Below are 17,055 nucleotides of genomic sequence, written 5' to 3'. Positions count from 1 at the left end.
TTTTTTATATAGATGGTTGATGTCTTTACCTATCATTTGGTATATTTTTTTTGTAAATTTGACCTTTTTTCTGCCCACAGGAGGGGATTTAAAATGACAACTTTTTCACAAAAAATTAACGTTTTCAACTTAACTTTTGAAAATGTTTCAGAAGGTCTGACACTTTTATATGTATCTTGAATTAAAGCTAATGTAATTTACTTTAATTTGAAAAAGAAAAATTTGACCTCTGGACTTGTCTTCACGGCGAAAATGGCTACCGAATGCTATTTTCGTGTGAAAATTCTCGATTTTATTATTTATATAATATTTAACTTTATAATGCTATAACTTATTGAAAAGTTTATGGATCCACACAATTTTTTNATTATTGAAAAGTTTATGGCTCCACACAATTTTTTTATGAGAAATAATATTTTTTAATAAACCCTTTTTCATTCGACATATTTTATCTTAATCGAGATATTAATAAGGAACCAGCAGATCAAGTAGCTTTTGGAATAAAACACCAATTTTTTTTAAATTAAACACTATCTAAAGATTTGCATCGAAGCGTTTGTTTTTGATAGTGATTTTAATCACTGTCAGATATCATTATACTTGATCCAACTATACCACGTCACCACTGTGCCGCGACCCCCCTGTGCTGGGTTGGGTTTTATTTTTTGAAATTATTAAAAGATTTATGTTCATAATTTTATTTTAATGAATAGCATACACTGGTAACATAAAAATAAATGATGAGCTAACTTTATTAGGCGAAACAAGTGGTTTTATTAAATTAAAGGCCATAAGTTTATTGTTCTACTCTATGACAATTTAAAATGACGCCACTACAATCAGTCAAAATTGCCATAATGATAACCTCCTTGTTCAAATTCTGACTTGCAGTGGACTTAAAACAGTGAAGTCTAAATCAAAATACTGTTATTTTTATTGAAATATTATTTGTATATTATAACATTCCTATATTAAAAAATAGAAATTTTAACAATTATTATCAAAGGTATTGTCAAAAAAGTATTACTTTGTTAATGTAATGTTAAAAGCTAACAGTCTTACTGACGCCGTATTTTGTATTGCATTTCCTACCCTTCGAAAAAAGGGCGCATCAGTGTAGTGGCGAACTTTATTGATTGCCTTTTGCTTTTGCAGTTGTACATTCTGTAGTATCATAAAACGTTACAGGCGCACCAAACGGAAAACTAAAGAAACGCATTTTGAAGCATTTTAAGAAATGATAGAACGAAGCAAAAAGTAGTAAGCAAAAACATGTTGCGTGCTATCGGTATACTTTTACAATTGATTGATTTTCTAAAACTGTAAAATAAAACTAAAAGTACAATATAAAAATAATGAATACTTTTATAAAGTAAGAACAATAATTCAACTATGTCAGACGAAAGTCTAATGCCGCTCAAATTATAAACAGGTACAGCAATTTTTTTAATTTTTTTAATTTTTTTTTTTTTTATAAAAATTACATGTCAAAATTTTATTTGTACATTATACTTATAAGTATTAAACATATTCTATACTAATATTTATTAATTATTATATTTTTATAGAAAAATATTTACTTAACTATATCAGCTGTAGTTCATTTGTTTTATTATAATGTATAAAATTCAATTTCTTTATTAAATAATGTTAAAGAAATATATTATCTTTCTCATTATTCCTCGCATTTTAAAGTCAGTTATACTTAATTTATTATAATCAGTTTTTTTTATTATTAGGTTAGCTTATTTTGCAATTACAATTCAACGAGTAAATAATGTCAAAAGGAAAAGTAGAGTTTACAATAGTTTATAAAACAAGTGAGAATTTTCAACAAATATTTATCATTTTTATTTAATTTCAAATAATACCCCAAAAATAATTTAAAATTTGACAAAAAAGTAAAATAAAATAAAATAATATAATTACTAATCTAATTACATTATTAAAAATGTTTTAAAGGTGAAGATACAAATTACTTAAGTTCTGAACTTAACCATCACGGCCCAACGGTTAAAGGATGGAGGTCTTCCAGAAATTGTGAGTATCCACAAGAATTAATACTTAAGCTTGAAGAACCAACTATAATTTATCAAATTCAAATATTATCTCATCAATATTTAATTTGTAAGTATTTTACAAAAATTTTCCAAACAAAATTATGACAATTTTAATAATATATTATTAATTGAATATAATTTTATAAATTGGTCAAGTATTTTTTATTGTTTATCAATAATTTTTTTTTTACTTTATGACAAATTTTTAAACTTTATATACTCGCACTTTTATAAACAAATTATGTATTGAGATTTAAAATGCTCGATATTCACATGTTAAAATGTTAAAATATTAAATTAATTTAATTAAGTAAAATAAATTGTTAGTGTATTAGTAGATTTAATTTTTAATTTAACTACGTTACTTTTTTAACTTCAATAATATTAAACATGTTAAATTAAACATATTACAATAATATAAAAATAAAGGTAAAGTTTTTCTTCTAGTTAACTTAACTAAATTAAAAAAAAAGAAAGACATGCAAGTATAAGTTGTATATAAGTTATCTTTTAACCTAATTTAACGTAACACTTTCAAAAATAATTTAAAATCAGTAACGTATTTAGGCTAATTATGCCGTTGCCTAGGGCAACATTTTTTGGGATATGGCTTTATTGGTATTATTAGTTCATAATAATTATTAAATTTATTTAAAAAAATGTTTAACAATTTTCCCGTATTCTTAAAAAATACTGTAAGTAAAATTTGAACATAAATAAAAATCGTCTTAAAATATTTATCAACGAAATACTGTTAACTAGGTAATGGGAGAATGACAGCCTAGGGGCGCTAAGAGCTAAATAGGCTATTGAAAAAAATGTGATAACTTGATCAGCCCGGAGACTGATAAATTAATAGGAATTATGATCCTTATCACTTATTTTTATGATATTTATTATAAATATTTGTTATTTTAAATAATCACTCATTTTATTTGATTTTTTTTTAGCAAATAAAATAGAAATATGGATTGACCCAGAAGAAAGTGTCAAAGTGGATAACTTAAATTCACAAGCTTTTGAATACTTAGGTTATATTACTTTAAATGACAACGATGGTGGTCAAGTAAAAAGTCGAGAGTTAAAAACGATTTCTTTACCATTAGCAAGTCCAACTAGTTTAATAAAACTAATGTTATACGAAAATCACCAAAACACTTTAAATCGTTTTAACCAGGTTTAATTGCATATTCTTATATTGATTCATTTTATTTTATAAAAAAAACTAAAAAATTATTGCGTTTCATTAGGTAAGTTTAATTGGAGTACAAGTTTTTGGTGAAAAACTGAACAGTGGAGAACAAGTTAATGGATATGTACAAAGCTCAATTTGTGATGATTTGGCATTTGAAATGTATGTAGATAAGCAAATAGCTTCTATTATACGATCGCTAGAACAAAGGAAGTCAAAAGCCGTCTTAGGTAAAATGTTTAATATTTGTCTATTTTGAAAGTATTTACATTTATGAGAAGCTAAATTCTAAAACCAAGTCATCATTTACTTACATTATACAGATGAAAGATTTGAATATGCTCGAAAATTAAAAGCAGCAATGACTGAACTGCGAACAGCAGGTGAAAAATTAGGAAAATTAGAGCTATCGAAAAACCAAGCCATTCAAAATGAAGACTATTCGAAAGCAAAAAAGAAAAAAGTTCAAATGGAAGAATACAGATCTCAAGTTTTAACCGAAAACTGTATAGAAGAACTTTTAGAAAAAAACGGGGCATGAAAAAACAAATAAAAAATGTGATGTAATTTAAAATTCAATGTATATATATATTTTATAGGTTTTAACGGCTAACGATGAAGAGCCTGATGGCTTAGTAGGAATGACTCCAAACTCAATAACCGGTGAATCAATTAAGTCAATGGGTATAATTTCGCCACCTATTTTATCTAAAGATACAGATGACAAAAAATCGAAACAAGAATTCCGTCCAGAAAAATCTGATATTGAATTACCAGATGAACCAGATATCTATCATAGCCCTGTGTCACCGCTTCATTACCCTGAAAATAGTCCAAGAGAGAGGTAATTACTTCTACTGCAAATTGATCTAAATTTATTGATAAGACATAAGTTCCAAAACTATTATAAATGTACATAAAGTGATACTTAACTTAATATAAATAATTTGTTCGTAGCAGATCGCCAAAAATGCAACAAACATTAGTATCTAAATCAATATCATTTAGAAGACCAAAACCAGTTCGATCCAAATTAAATAAAACAAGTTACGAAGCATACGACGAACAAGCCATTCCTGCACAAAGATTGTAAGTGTACTTACACTTATAATACTAGCTGTATATATGACTGCAATATGCGTTTTCAGTTGCCAAACTCAGCATAATCAGGATTTAAACACTGCGCAATTAAATGGAAGTTTGGCTTCATCAAAATTGAGTGAAAGGGACAAAAAGCAAGTTTCAATCCCTATAGCTGTTTTCGGACTCTCAGTGGTAATATATTTTTGTGTTAGAGGGAAACATTGAGTTTTAACATGTATTTTAAAGTTAATACCAATTGAGCAATTATTTATTTTCTAAAAAAAAATTTTAATTTTTAGGTTAAACATTTCTTTTCTAAACAATATTCTGACAAAGTAGAAGGTTTAAAACAAATGGAAGGTACTATAAAAGATTCCATAGCCAACGATAATTCTCATCATTCGCCTAACAAGATGACAAGAGCTGCAATTCAGTTACTTCATCGCACTTTAAGAGACAAAGTATTTGCAGTGTATAATTTATCTGCTGATATTATACGATTTATATTTTCTGAATTCATCCCAGGAAGGTAAAACATTAATCGAAAAGAATTTTTTATAAAAATTATATAAGTTTTATTTTTTAATTGATAATGTCTATAATAAGGGTATCTACCGGCGAAGTGTCACGAAGTGTAGAGACTTTACTTCCGGAATTACTAGCTAAATCTGGCGATACTACTCCAAGAATACACAACATTGCGATACACACGATTTTGAGTATAGCCGACGTGCCCGAAATAAGGTGAAAATCTTTGATAAATAAATCAAATACATTCAAGAACGCATAGTATGTTTGACTAAAACCAAAATAATATTTTATACAGAAATCTAAATATCATACAAACACATCTTACCCGTTTGTTCACTGGAAACACACACCCAAGATTAATACTAAGTCGCTTGGAAATGACAGAACAACTAGTTGTAAGCCAAGGCGTATCTTCAGATAAGAACAGGTAATTGCTCATTTTGTATTTTTTAAATATATCATATAAACATTGTAATATTAGAATGTTTTAATCACAAATGGTGGTGTAAAGAGGGGGAATGATCCACATGAGATCATTTATTTTTTTTACATTTCATCCTAGATGAACATGTTTATGTTTTCTACACTTACACTGTCAATTTTAAAAATTGTTATAATAACACAAAAAATTACATTATGTGTTTAAATACTATAGTTATTTATCAACACATTCTTAGATTTTAAGTAAAAATTGACATTGTGATGGACATTTAAATAGTTAAACATACAATTTTTATTTTAGAAAACCTTACAATTTAATGAGTATAATATAAAACAAATAATTAACAATACATTTAATGTGTTAAACAGTGGAATGACGTGTCGCTCTTTATGCGAATTTAGCATGTCAGCTATTCATCATCCAACAGAAGCCGTTCGCAAAGCAGCAGAAAGAATTTTATTACACGTTTACAGAGTTAATCCACGATTTGTTCGAAAACAATTACCACCCGATGACGAAATCACTAGAAGAAATATTTTATACAGACAACTAATGCAAGAATTTACACGAATTGATATAGAAGTTAATATTTTTTTTATACTATTATGAGTCACCTACATAATTGCATCGACGATAAACTTAAAATTTTATTCAATCCATTCAGACACAATTATAATACACATATTTTTTTTTTGATAAGTTGTAGAAATAACAGTTATATAAAAATGCAACCAACATTAAAATAGGCATAATGACATTCATTAAAAATTATAAGAAATATTTTTATTTTTGTTATATTAAACTAGTTAATCAGGAAATACCAAATAACAATTGTTAACAGATTATTTACATGGGAAACATTTCTAAACAATATGCTTTATGGAATGGTTTTTACTAGTGATGGGAAACATCGAATAATAACTATCGAACTATTCGATAGTAATTAAAAAACTATTTGAATAGTAAAAATATTCTTTAGTTACACAATATATTCGAATAGTTTTTAAAACTATTCGATTGTTTAAAATATTCGAAAATGCCCATCACTAGTTTTTAATAGAGTTAAGAACATTTTTTCAATCCATAATCCGGAATAAATTTATTTAAACTATATCTAAATTTATTTCTCAACCCTACTTTTTACTTTATTTTAAGATCTAGTTCTGAAAGAATAAAAAATAATCAAATTTATAAGGCTAAAAATTAAAAATATATTAATGTATATATATTTATAATAAGAGATGTTTTGGTGGGTATTTGACGTATTTAATGCTGGTGCTATAATTTTTGAGGCCCAAAAAAATCTAAATTTTGATATATTAAAGAAGGTATTAGAAAATTTTTTTTTATTTAAAATATACCCTAAAATTATAAAATCCAAAATACGCCACTAATTATACACAACTCTTGGATTTCGAGAACACCTACGAAACGACGAATTTTTTGTTAGCCTTATACAAATTAATAATAAATTTAATACGTTTAGAAACGATGTGAGTTGAGTACGAATAATAACGCCCCATGCAAATTAGTTAGATCAACAAGTGAAAACCATTCATCCTATTCTCAAAATAAAGATTACACTAAAAATGGTTCTAACACTAATGATGCCAATAAATTAAGCTCAAGCTCTTCAGCCAGTGTAAATGATTTCCAAGGAAATAGTAGTGAGAATGGTTTCTTAAAATGCCAGTAAGTATATATTTTTCTAGTAATTGGAAATTTATTTCTAAGATAGTTGTAGATATAAGAGCACTAGTTATTGGACCATTGCCAATATTAATCAATGTCATATTTGATACAAAAATATTTTCTTTTTACAGTCGATGCACATTTTGTAAAGAGGATTCATTGTTTACGGAGGAAGAATTGAACATTCATTTTTGGAAATATTGTCCACTATTAATGAGATGTGAACATTGCTCTGAAGTAATTGAAATAATGGGATTACGCCATCATTTGCTAAGTAAAATAATTTGATTCCTTAAAAACTAGATTCCCTTATAAAAAAGTTTTGATTAATAATGTTAATAACTAAAAATTTTTAAATCTCGCCCCGAGTAATCGCCTGGATTGCCCGTGCTTTAAACCCTGTATGATCATATTACTTTTCTATTTATGCTACCATCTCATTTAACCAAACTGGTAGAAGTGGTTGTACCCGCCTTCCAAAAGTAATTCTAATTAGTTATTTTCATTATTTTTTTTCATAAAAATTTTAAAAATATCAAAACTCCCAGAAAAATTTGTAATTGTGCTGTTGTATCAGTTTTATATATTTTTTCGGTTTTTACTTTTTAATCGGATCAACAAATACTTTAATGTTATTCATTTTTTTCTTTTGTTGTTACTTCATTTTTACGTTTAACGTTTAAGAACTCGAAACATAATTCATTACGATAAACAGTTATAATTAGGGACAAAGACTATTATTTTCTTATATAATTTTATAAAATATAAAATTTAAAAAGTATTTTCTTTTTTTTTTTTATAAGAACTGTTTTACATGCAGTAACGTATACAAAAAATTTTCAGGGGAGTCTCCTCACACTATATATGAAGAGTGAATGTGTCAAACGTTCTATGTGCCAAAAAAGTGAAAAATTGTTTTATTTCTGATTTATGTTCTATGTACCAAAGGCCACAATCTTGTATGTGTTTCAAATGTCAATTAAATTTTTTACTTGTACAAAATTTCATTCATAGATAGTGTTCATTATGTGAGACATGCCCATGTTACCATCGTTTTTTGTGTTTTCTGAACAAATATGTTTTTGGCACATAGAACGTTTGACACATTCACTCTTCATATAATGTTATTGCCTTTTTTTTTACGTTATTTAATAAATTGCTTCCCTCTTAGTTTAATGAAATATAATAGACAATAATGGTAATAATAGTATTCTAGTTTATGGCAATAGATACAGTGAATTTAGACGTACAAATATATTTTTCATATTCATAAAGTTAATGTATAGGTTTACTTTTCTTAGTCGTCGTAGAAAATGATAAAAGATACATTAAAAAACAATTAAAGTTAAAAGAATTATGTATAGTACTTATTTACGTTATAAATTGTATTATGTTATACACTGACAATATTTTACATTTATTATATCCAATATTTTTGGTTATTTGTTTTTCATTTTTTTGGTTACATTTTGACAAAATTTTTCGTTTTAAACGCGTTATAATTATAACGTTTCCTTGCCCTACCTTAATTACATTTTGTCCTACAAAAGACATGATATTTTTATTTTGTATTACTATACTATGTTTTATTGATAATACTTTTTTAAAAGAATTAATGTATTCAAAATTATTTATTTATTTATTTTATAATTTCACGGGCAGAAGCCTTTTTTACAAATAATACAAGTACATAAATTAGGTAATCGTAACATAGACAAAGATATATACTAAAAATATGTAAATTCATTATTAAACGTAAAGAAAAATACAAAAATTAAAATGAAAAATTAGGGTCAACATTGGCATTAGACATAAGACGCCTAAGTGGTTCATTTTTTGCATAATTAGTTGGGTAGTGGGAGACAACAAATGGAGCATTATTTCTTGTTGCTCGCTGAGGTACTCTGAAACATATGAGGGACAATAGGCTATTAAAATTTAATTATGATTAAATCATACTTTAAACGTTATAAATTTGAAGATAAAAATACACTAATTTTGTTTTTTATTTTTAATTTTATTATGCATCGCTGGTTTATATTAAATACTTTAAAAAGTAATATAAAATACATCCCTAATAAAGCTCATCCGAACAAAAAAAGTTCTCGGTCTACTTAAAATAATGAAAGAAATTATAGTCTAGATCCCCAGATCTGGATCCAACATTTTTTCAAATGCATAAAAATTTTTTAGACTTCAAAATTTATTTTTTGCTTATTTTATCGTTCAATATATATTTTTTTAGTAGATCTTGATAGACCAAAGATGGAGTGCACTGTTATTGTTGTTTCTTCGTCAAATCTTATTTTAACTTTTTAATAAAATAATATAATTCCTCAATATTTGATTGCAGAAGACTGCGATAGTAAGACCAATTATACGACATGTGATTTATGTTTGGAAGTGGTCAAAAATGATATTTTAGAACATCATGTGTTGGGACCTGCGTGTATAAGTAATTACTTAAATTTTAATATTTTTAATAAAATTTTTAATTCAGTTAATTTACTTTAGTTATAATTTATAGTTTATCTAATCAGTAATTAAGTTTAATAATATATTCATTCTGACAGAACGTAAATCAATATGTAACACATGTCCATTATGTATGGTGGATATAGGAAGTGATCTGGAAGAATGGAATAAACATTTAGGTGGTCCAACAGCTTGTGAAAACCACCCTAGGAAAAATTATTTGAAAAAATGTTGATATGGTTATAAAATTTAAGTAGAAAGTCTTATTTTATTTTTAAATAAATTGTGTACACTTTTTACGTTTGTATTTCTAAATTTTTATGTAATCTAGAACATTACTTATTTTCTTAATTAGAAATTTTGCCAGAAGTAATATGATTTCTTAACAGATAAATTAATATACAAAATGACTGAATAATTCAATTAAAATGTATTATCACATTCACAATTATTTTAAATTGTAAATCTAGTAAATTTTATATTTTTAATTCTAAAGAATAAGTTAACATTATACATACTGTATTTTATTTTAATACATTAAGCAAAGTATTTTGATTATTTAAGTAAAATATAAATAACAAAAGCAATACACTCCATAAAAAAGTTTGAAATTTGGATGTATATCAAACGATCTTATAAAAAATGTATAAGGGTGGTAAAATATCTCAAGCTTGTCATATTGTCCAATGCCTAAAATTAAAGCTCATTTTAGTTTAATTTATTAAATAAAAAAATTAATTTTTTCTGTTATCCTAATATCTGAATATGCCTAAGAATAATTAATTATCACAACTTAAGTGTAAATAAATTATTTTTTCTCTGAATATGTAATCATTTGCTAACTTATATTATTGAAAAAAAACTTAATGTCCTTATCAATTAAAATATAATTTTTACATTTAATGTTAGCAAATAATTTGATCATCCATATTAAAAAGATATATAAATCAATTTATTATTTTCTAGTAAGTATTAAACTTTCATTTTATTTTTAAAACATAATAAATCTTATTTCTTATTATTTAATTGAAAAATTAAAATTTTTACCATAATAAAATTGCTCAAAATCATTAAAAATAAACCCTTTTAACAAATCTAGACTTTCAAATAATATATTTGAAATATATTATTTGTTAAAAAAATATATGTATAATCTACTAAATAAAATTATTTTTTTAAACAAAATATAGAGTACAATCATATTGTTGGTATTAAAATGATAAACCTTGGGGGGTCATCAGACCATAATATTCCATATTGTTTTAATGTATAATAAATTAAACTGGAATTGGTAATAAGTATGATTTATTTTAAAGAAAATTAGAAACTTTGTCTATTTTTTACAACTATTTTCAAGTTAATGTAATATTGTACAACATTCACCAAAAACATAATATACTTTGAGAGGTACTGAATCTTTTTAATAATTATAATAAAAAATCAACTAAATAGAAATAGCATAATTGTTGATTTGATCATGAAAGAAATTATCATCAGTCTTAGAGATGGATTTTCTTTTAAATAAATATTAGTTATTACATAGAAAAATGTAAAATTATTCGCATTTAATAAGTTCAACATCAAAGATTAATGTAGCATTGGGTGGAATAACACCAGGATGACCCAAAGCACCATAAGCATAATCTGGTGAACAAGTCAATGTAGCACGTGATCCTACACTCATCTAAAATGTAAAAAATACATATTTAATGAATAATAATTGGATGATTTATAAAAACTCACTTTGGCTACACCTTCGTCCCACCCTTTGATAACTTCTCCTTTTCCAATCTTAAATTTAAAAGGTCTACCGCGGTCTCGTGAGGAATCAAATTTTTTTCCATCAGTTAATGTTCCTAAATAAAATTCCATTGAATAAACAAGCATTTTAAATTAAATTAAGATAAAAATTAGAGAATTTAATGTCCTGAATTGTTTCTGTAAATGGTTACTATTAAGTTTAATACTTAGATATTAGGGAAAATAGAAGACTTTTTAAAAATGAAAAAATTTGCAAGCATATTTGTACATTCTTTCAATTGCATATTGATGGCAAAGAACCAACAAATATATTGGCACTCTCTAAAAATGTGATTTATTTAAGTATATAATTTAACACAAATTGTATTTAACTTAAACTATCTGTAAATATTTTTTATATTTTATAAAATGTCAAGACAACATGTAAATGTTGTCCACAATTAATAGATAACTCACGTGTCTATTATAAATTTGTATGAATAAAAAAAACAAAAAATAGATTATACTATTAAATTAACATGATACAACTTGGTAAAATTTATTAACCTTTCAGTATTAAAAAACATGCTTCTCAGAAATCCATAAATAATTAAAATATTAATAAATTAGTAATAGATACAATTAATTCAATTACTATTTGCTTCTATAAAAATACGTACCTGTGTAGTGAACATGAACAGTTTGTCCCTTTTTGGGAAAAGTAGCACCTGTTAACATTTAAATTATGTCTATAAACATATCGTCGAGGTATTAGATTAATAATGTCCGACATTAAGATGTATTGTTTGAGCATAATTAATTAGAATCTAGAGACTTACCATCGCCTTCTTTTGTAAAGGTTACGTCAACGCCCATAATTGTATTTTGTAAAATCTGATCAAAATTCGGAAAAAATTATTAAAGGAAAAATATTTAATAATTTGGAATATGTGACACTAATCGATTACTTTGACGCAAGCCGGTATAAAATTCGATGTCAGGCGTGTTCAATTTTTGGGTAGCAGTACAGTATTTCAGCGCCTCCAGTGTTAAATACTTCGTACTAAATAAATAATTTCAACAAAAGAAATAGAATCATTATTATACAGTGTATGCATGAATGCCTAAATGCTACAAAAAAGTGAATTTGCCATTCTTATTTCTACTACATTAAGATACTATTAAGATATTATTTACATACATTTTATTGAGAAATTACTAAGTGTCTTTATTAGAAATATTTTTTTGGCTTAATAATCATTGAAAAACCTTAAAGCAATTACGAAGGGAATTATTTTGATAACACTGTTTGAGGCCAAAACAAGAAAAATGAATGATTGTAAACTAAATGAATACTCATAAAAAAGTCAGTTCGTTTGAGACTACCGAGAAAATGATAAGACTAAAAATCTTGAATTAATGCGGTATAACCAACTTAATTATACATTAATTCGCAAACACTTTTTTCAAGTGAGAAATATTCTATTAATTTCAACACTAATTGTGAATCGTTTCAATTATTATAGATAATATGATAATAACTACATTTTAGATTTAATTTATAATAACTATAAGAAAAATTATCTGAAGTATCAAACCATAGATTAATCAAATACATTTAAATTTAGTAGGATAATCTGATTGGGAACATTTTTAACATTTTTTGTCTAAGATACATACATCAATTAAAAATATGTTTGGAGGCTATTAAATATAATATTCACTATAAGAATTTATTCGATAATGTTAATTTCCACATTTTTAGAAGATCTAAACTTTGTATTTCTATGGCTATATGTTTCTAACATAAAATCCCCAGTGTAATTTTAATACGATATTTTCATACTAATTTTCTCACTTTAATATAAAAAATGAAAAAATAAAATGTTTTATTTTTTTTTTTTAATTAATTATTTTATTAATATAAAATATGAAATAACTATGAGATTAAATATGTTTCAATCACTTAAAAATGCAAACGAATCTCAGCTGACCTATATCAGTTATCATTAAAATTTGGATCACGATGCCCAGGCGACTCTGAAGTTGATAGATAACCTATAGCTAAATCTTCAATAGATCTTATTTACAAGATAAGTTAGATGGGTATATTTGACGAATAGATAATAATGATTGTAGTTTATTAGTATTTTTTAATTCGATATCTTGCATTGAGATTAAATGCAAAAGATCTGTGGTTATTTATTCCTATGTTTACAAATTAAAAAAATAATCGTTGTTTTACTGAAGAGACCATTATTTTTCTATCCGTTTTTTGTGATATGTATCCTCTTCTAATTATATTTCCACTTTTAGTTCTACCAATTTAATATATTTTTAAATATATTAAAATAATATATTTTATTAACTTATTGTTCAGTTTTGAAATGCTTTCTATATAATTTAATAATTTTATTTTAAATAAATTTTAGTTACAATTATTATGGCACACTCGATAAATCCTTCATTGATAGTAAGTAAAAATTTTATTTTTAAAATAATGACTTTCATGAATATCTTAATTGTTATTTTAATAATTTAATTGATGTTTATTTTTATTCTGTCTATCATGTAAATTATATAAAAAGCTTTTCTCTTATTTCTCTTGAATTTATAATTTTACAAAGCGCTTCTTTTTCTTAGGCTTACAGATATATATAAATTTTGACTTAAAAATTTGATTGTTATTAATTAATTTTCTATTAAATTATCATCATTATTAGATGTCAATTATATTACCCTACTGACTATTTTATTTCATGATTTGTATTATTAATAAATTATTCATCAGCTATTATGAATAAATGCATTTAATTGTAATAAAATATATGCTTCTGTTTTATAAAATATTACTTTTTTATTTATGTTAATTTTGATTGTACTTTTTTACTTACTAATGTTTTGTTTATTTTTAGTCTGATATTGAATATATTCATCAATTGGTATATGAACTAAGACTTAATGAACTACAAATAATATTGGAATCGTTTAAACATAACAAAACGGGCAGCAAACAATCTTTGCGAAAAAGAGTTTTAAATCTTCTAACAGGTCCCAATTCTAAGACTAGATCTTTAAAACAAAAAATCTTACAAATATATGACTCTAGACAACCACAACATTCAAGTTGTACACGACAGCATCAACAATTACCACAACGACTTCAACAAATTCAACATCAGCAAAACTTTCTACAAGGTTTTTTTCTTCAGCCATCACATCCAATGCCTGTTCCTACTACTAATGAACTATCATCCACCACAGACACAAGTTTTGAAAATTTACCTTTCTATCAAATGATGGATACATTACTATCACCTATGCATTGTCAAAATACGGCCGACAAAGGTAATTTCACTGGTCTCTTTTATCTCGCTGATAGTGTGAGACATTCAATAGTCAAATCTTGGAACATAGCAAGACAAGAATATAAAATACAAATAATATTGAGATTGGCCCAAATTGATCGTAATGAAAATGTTACTGAACGATTACCTTATAACATTAATGTTTCTGTTAATGATCGGTTATGTAAACTACCAACATTAAATATTCCTACTAAGGCGGGAGTAACTCCTTGGCGATGCAATGTCCCTATTGATATCACACAACAAACAGATTTAAGAAATTGTTTACAAAATACATTGCGAATAACTTGGTCTGATGAGCCGCATGAATATATTGCTGGTGTATTTGTAGCTCAAAGACTTATGTGGAATGAACTTTTGGAAGATTTAAAAAAAAAACCTGTTCGTGATCCTGAAAAAACAAAAGAAAATATTAAAAAGTCCATGGAAAATGATCAGGACATGGGAGTAGATTCATTGATAGCTACAGTTAAAGATCCATTAAGTAAAAAAAAAATGGAATTGCCTGCAAGAGGTGTAAATTGTATACATATGCAATGTTTTGATGCAATTCAATTTCTTCAAATGAATGAACAAAAACAAACATGGAGTTGTCCACTCTGTAAAAAAAAAGTAAATTTTGATGATATTGAAGTTGATGGATTTTTCTTAGATATTGTTCAAAGTCCAAAAATAGATGATGAATGTGATAATATCATTTTACAAAAAGATGGAACATGGATTGTTAAACAACCAAAAGAAAAAAGTTCAGCAATGGAATCAAATCATTCTAATAATATTGAAGTATTTACTTTGTCTGATTCAGAGTCTGATTTAGAAGAAGAACCAAAAAGTAAACGTTCTAAGTATAGTCCTTGTACTAGTAATGAACCATCTATAAAATCTGAAAATATTGTAGACGCTGAACCTAATAATTTATCAAAAAAACATGACATTGATGAAGATTTAGTATTAGATCTAAGTGTAAAAAGTGGTTCATCACCACCATCAACTAGCTCTGATTATCAACCTATTATTACATTACATGATGAGCCTGATAAATCACTGTTAGAGCCATCTAGTTTATTGAATACTTTTCGATATCTTCCTAATATTACAATTTCAGAATCAAAAAACCCAGATCTTATGTCCGATCCTGGAACAAATAATCACACAGAAAAGGAAAATTCAAGATCTGTATTGTGTGTTATTACATTAGACTAATAACTGCTTAGCTGTGAAACTGTAAATTATGTATTATATATTAATAAAAATTTTTATAAAAATTTAATTCCAATATAAATAATACTATAATTTAATTAACGAAAACTTGAAGTTAATGGCTTACTTTATAGCTGTCACAGGAAGTATCTAAAAATATAATTTAAAGTTTGATATATATATATATTCAAGTGAGTCAAGAAAATTATGACAAATCCAATAATTTTATTCAATTATCGTTTTTTCGAAATTTTTTGTTTTTTAATAATTATTACCTTAAAATTTTATTTTTTCCGAGTTTCTAATATATATAACATTAAGTTGGTCTCTGGATCATAACATTGTTTTGGATTATTACCACATGTAACTATAGTGTACTCTTAATAACATAAAGTTCAAGGAAAATTTCGAGTTGTTATAAATAATAATTTTTTTTAATTTATGGCAAATAGTACGGTTTATTTCTTTCAAAAATGTTGGAAAATATGAGTATTATGAATGTAATGTTCTGTGCAACTTTTTAAGTGGGTAAGGAAGAAGCATTGTTATAATATGTTTGGCATGATTAATGACCAAAATTAATTTATTTTAGTGTACTTTTGTAAATGATGGTTTTGGAATTTTTCTTATAGAGGGATACAATTAGTTCGCTATTTCCAAAACTATAGTAAAATTATCATAAAAATAAATCATTAGATTTTTTTTTAAAAGTAAAGTATTCTCCTTACAGCAAAAAAACATGTTCATGTGTGATTTTTAAGGTTAAAATTACCGAAAACATTAATTAATTAGCTAATAAATAATAAGGTGTAGTTACTAATAGATTATTTCATATGCTATCAAACGTGTTTAACAAATATGTATTGACTAAAAATGATATCCAAACATAGTAGACAATGACATATTCAGAGTTCTAAAAAAACTAAATCCACCCTATTAGCTTTAACCAATATTTTAGACAAAAATCACATAATAAAAAAATTCACTAAATATTTTTTTTTACATTAGCCCTCATTAAAAACTCCTGGGTACACAACTGATACCAAAATATAATTGAACTGCATAATTTTTTTTAATAAAAAAAATTTAATATAATTACTTATTTAGTTATTAGGCTTCAAAATTATTTAAAAGATCAACAAACGACACTATCCATCTAGTTTCTATAGTTGAGAAATGGCTACACTGGTTAATAATATAATTTGCAGTTTGCATTCGTCTTAAATCTATACATTTAAATGAATAATCGCTATCAGCTTAATATTTTCAAAA

At 25.4% G+C, this 17,055-nt stretch overlaps 3 protein-coding genes across 4 annotated transcripts; 2 read left to right on the top strand and 1 right to left on the bottom strand.

Annotated features, from left to right (window-relative positions):
• Nucleotides 1-1,240: 1,240 nt before the first annotated feature.
• On the top strand, nt 1,241-9,774 carry LOC126908420 (centrosomal protein of 104 kDa). Of its 2 annotated transcripts, none has more exons than XM_050690466.1 (17): nt 1,241-1,432; nt 1,740-1,820; nt 1,963-2,127; nt 3,011-3,237; nt 3,311-3,482; nt 3,576-3,787; nt 3,852-4,096; nt 4,213-4,341; nt 4,401-4,527; nt 4,635-4,864; nt 4,942-5,079; nt 5,162-5,293; nt 5,677-5,890; nt 6,795-7,000; nt 7,132-7,274; nt 9,354-9,455; nt 9,574-9,774. In XM_050690466.1, exons 2-17 carry the CDS (start codon nt 1,778-1,780, stop codon nt 9,708-9,710), a joined length of 2,622 nt encoding a protein of 873 aa, XP_050546423.1. In that variant the 5' UTR covers nt 1,241-1,432; nt 1,740-1,777; the 3' UTR covers nt 9,711-9,774. The 2 variants fall into 2 exon arrangements, with proteins under 2 accessions (XP_050546423.1, XP_050546422.1); XM_050690465.1 differs by having other exon boundaries at nt 4,210-4,341.
• Nucleotides 9,775-10,763: 989 nt separating this feature from the next.
• LOC126908426 (peptidyl-prolyl cis-trans isomerase FKBP1A) lies at nt 10,764-12,566 on the bottom strand. Its single transcript, XM_050690473.1, has 6 exons — nt 12,417-12,566; nt 12,184-12,278; nt 12,055-12,109; nt 11,896-11,943; nt 11,219-11,331; nt 10,764-11,159 (listed from the first exon to the last, which is right to left on the bottom strand). The coding sequence occupies exons 3-6, from the start codon at nt 12,089-12,091 to the stop codon at nt 11,031-11,033; spliced, it is 327 nt and encodes a 108-aa protein (XP_050546430.1). The 5' UTR covers nt 12,092-12,109; nt 12,184-12,278; nt 12,417-12,566; the 3' UTR covers nt 10,764-11,030.
• On the top strand, nt 12,553-15,891 carry LOC126908422 (E3 SUMO-protein ligase PIAS1-like). The gene is made up of 3 exons (XM_050690469.1): nt 12,553-12,685; nt 13,648-13,688; nt 14,131-15,891. The coding sequence occupies exons 2-3, from the start codon at nt 13,659-13,661 to the stop codon at nt 15,784-15,786; spliced, it is 1,686 nt and encodes a 561-aa protein (XP_050546426.1). The 5' UTR covers nt 12,553-12,685; nt 13,648-13,658; the 3' UTR covers nt 15,787-15,891.
• The last annotated feature ends 1,164 nt before the right edge of the window (nt 15,892-17,055 follow it).

Source organism: Daktulosphaira vitifoliae, unplaced genomic scaffold (genome assembly GCF_025091365.1).
Source record: "Daktulosphaira vitifoliae isolate Bord-2020 unplaced genomic scaffold, ASM2509136v1 Scaffold_5, whole genome shotgun sequence".
NCBI lineage: Eukaryota > Metazoa > Arthropoda > Insecta > Hemiptera > Phylloxeridae > Daktulosphaira > Daktulosphaira vitifoliae.
This window is presented reverse-complemented; position numbering and strand designations above follow the sequence as displayed.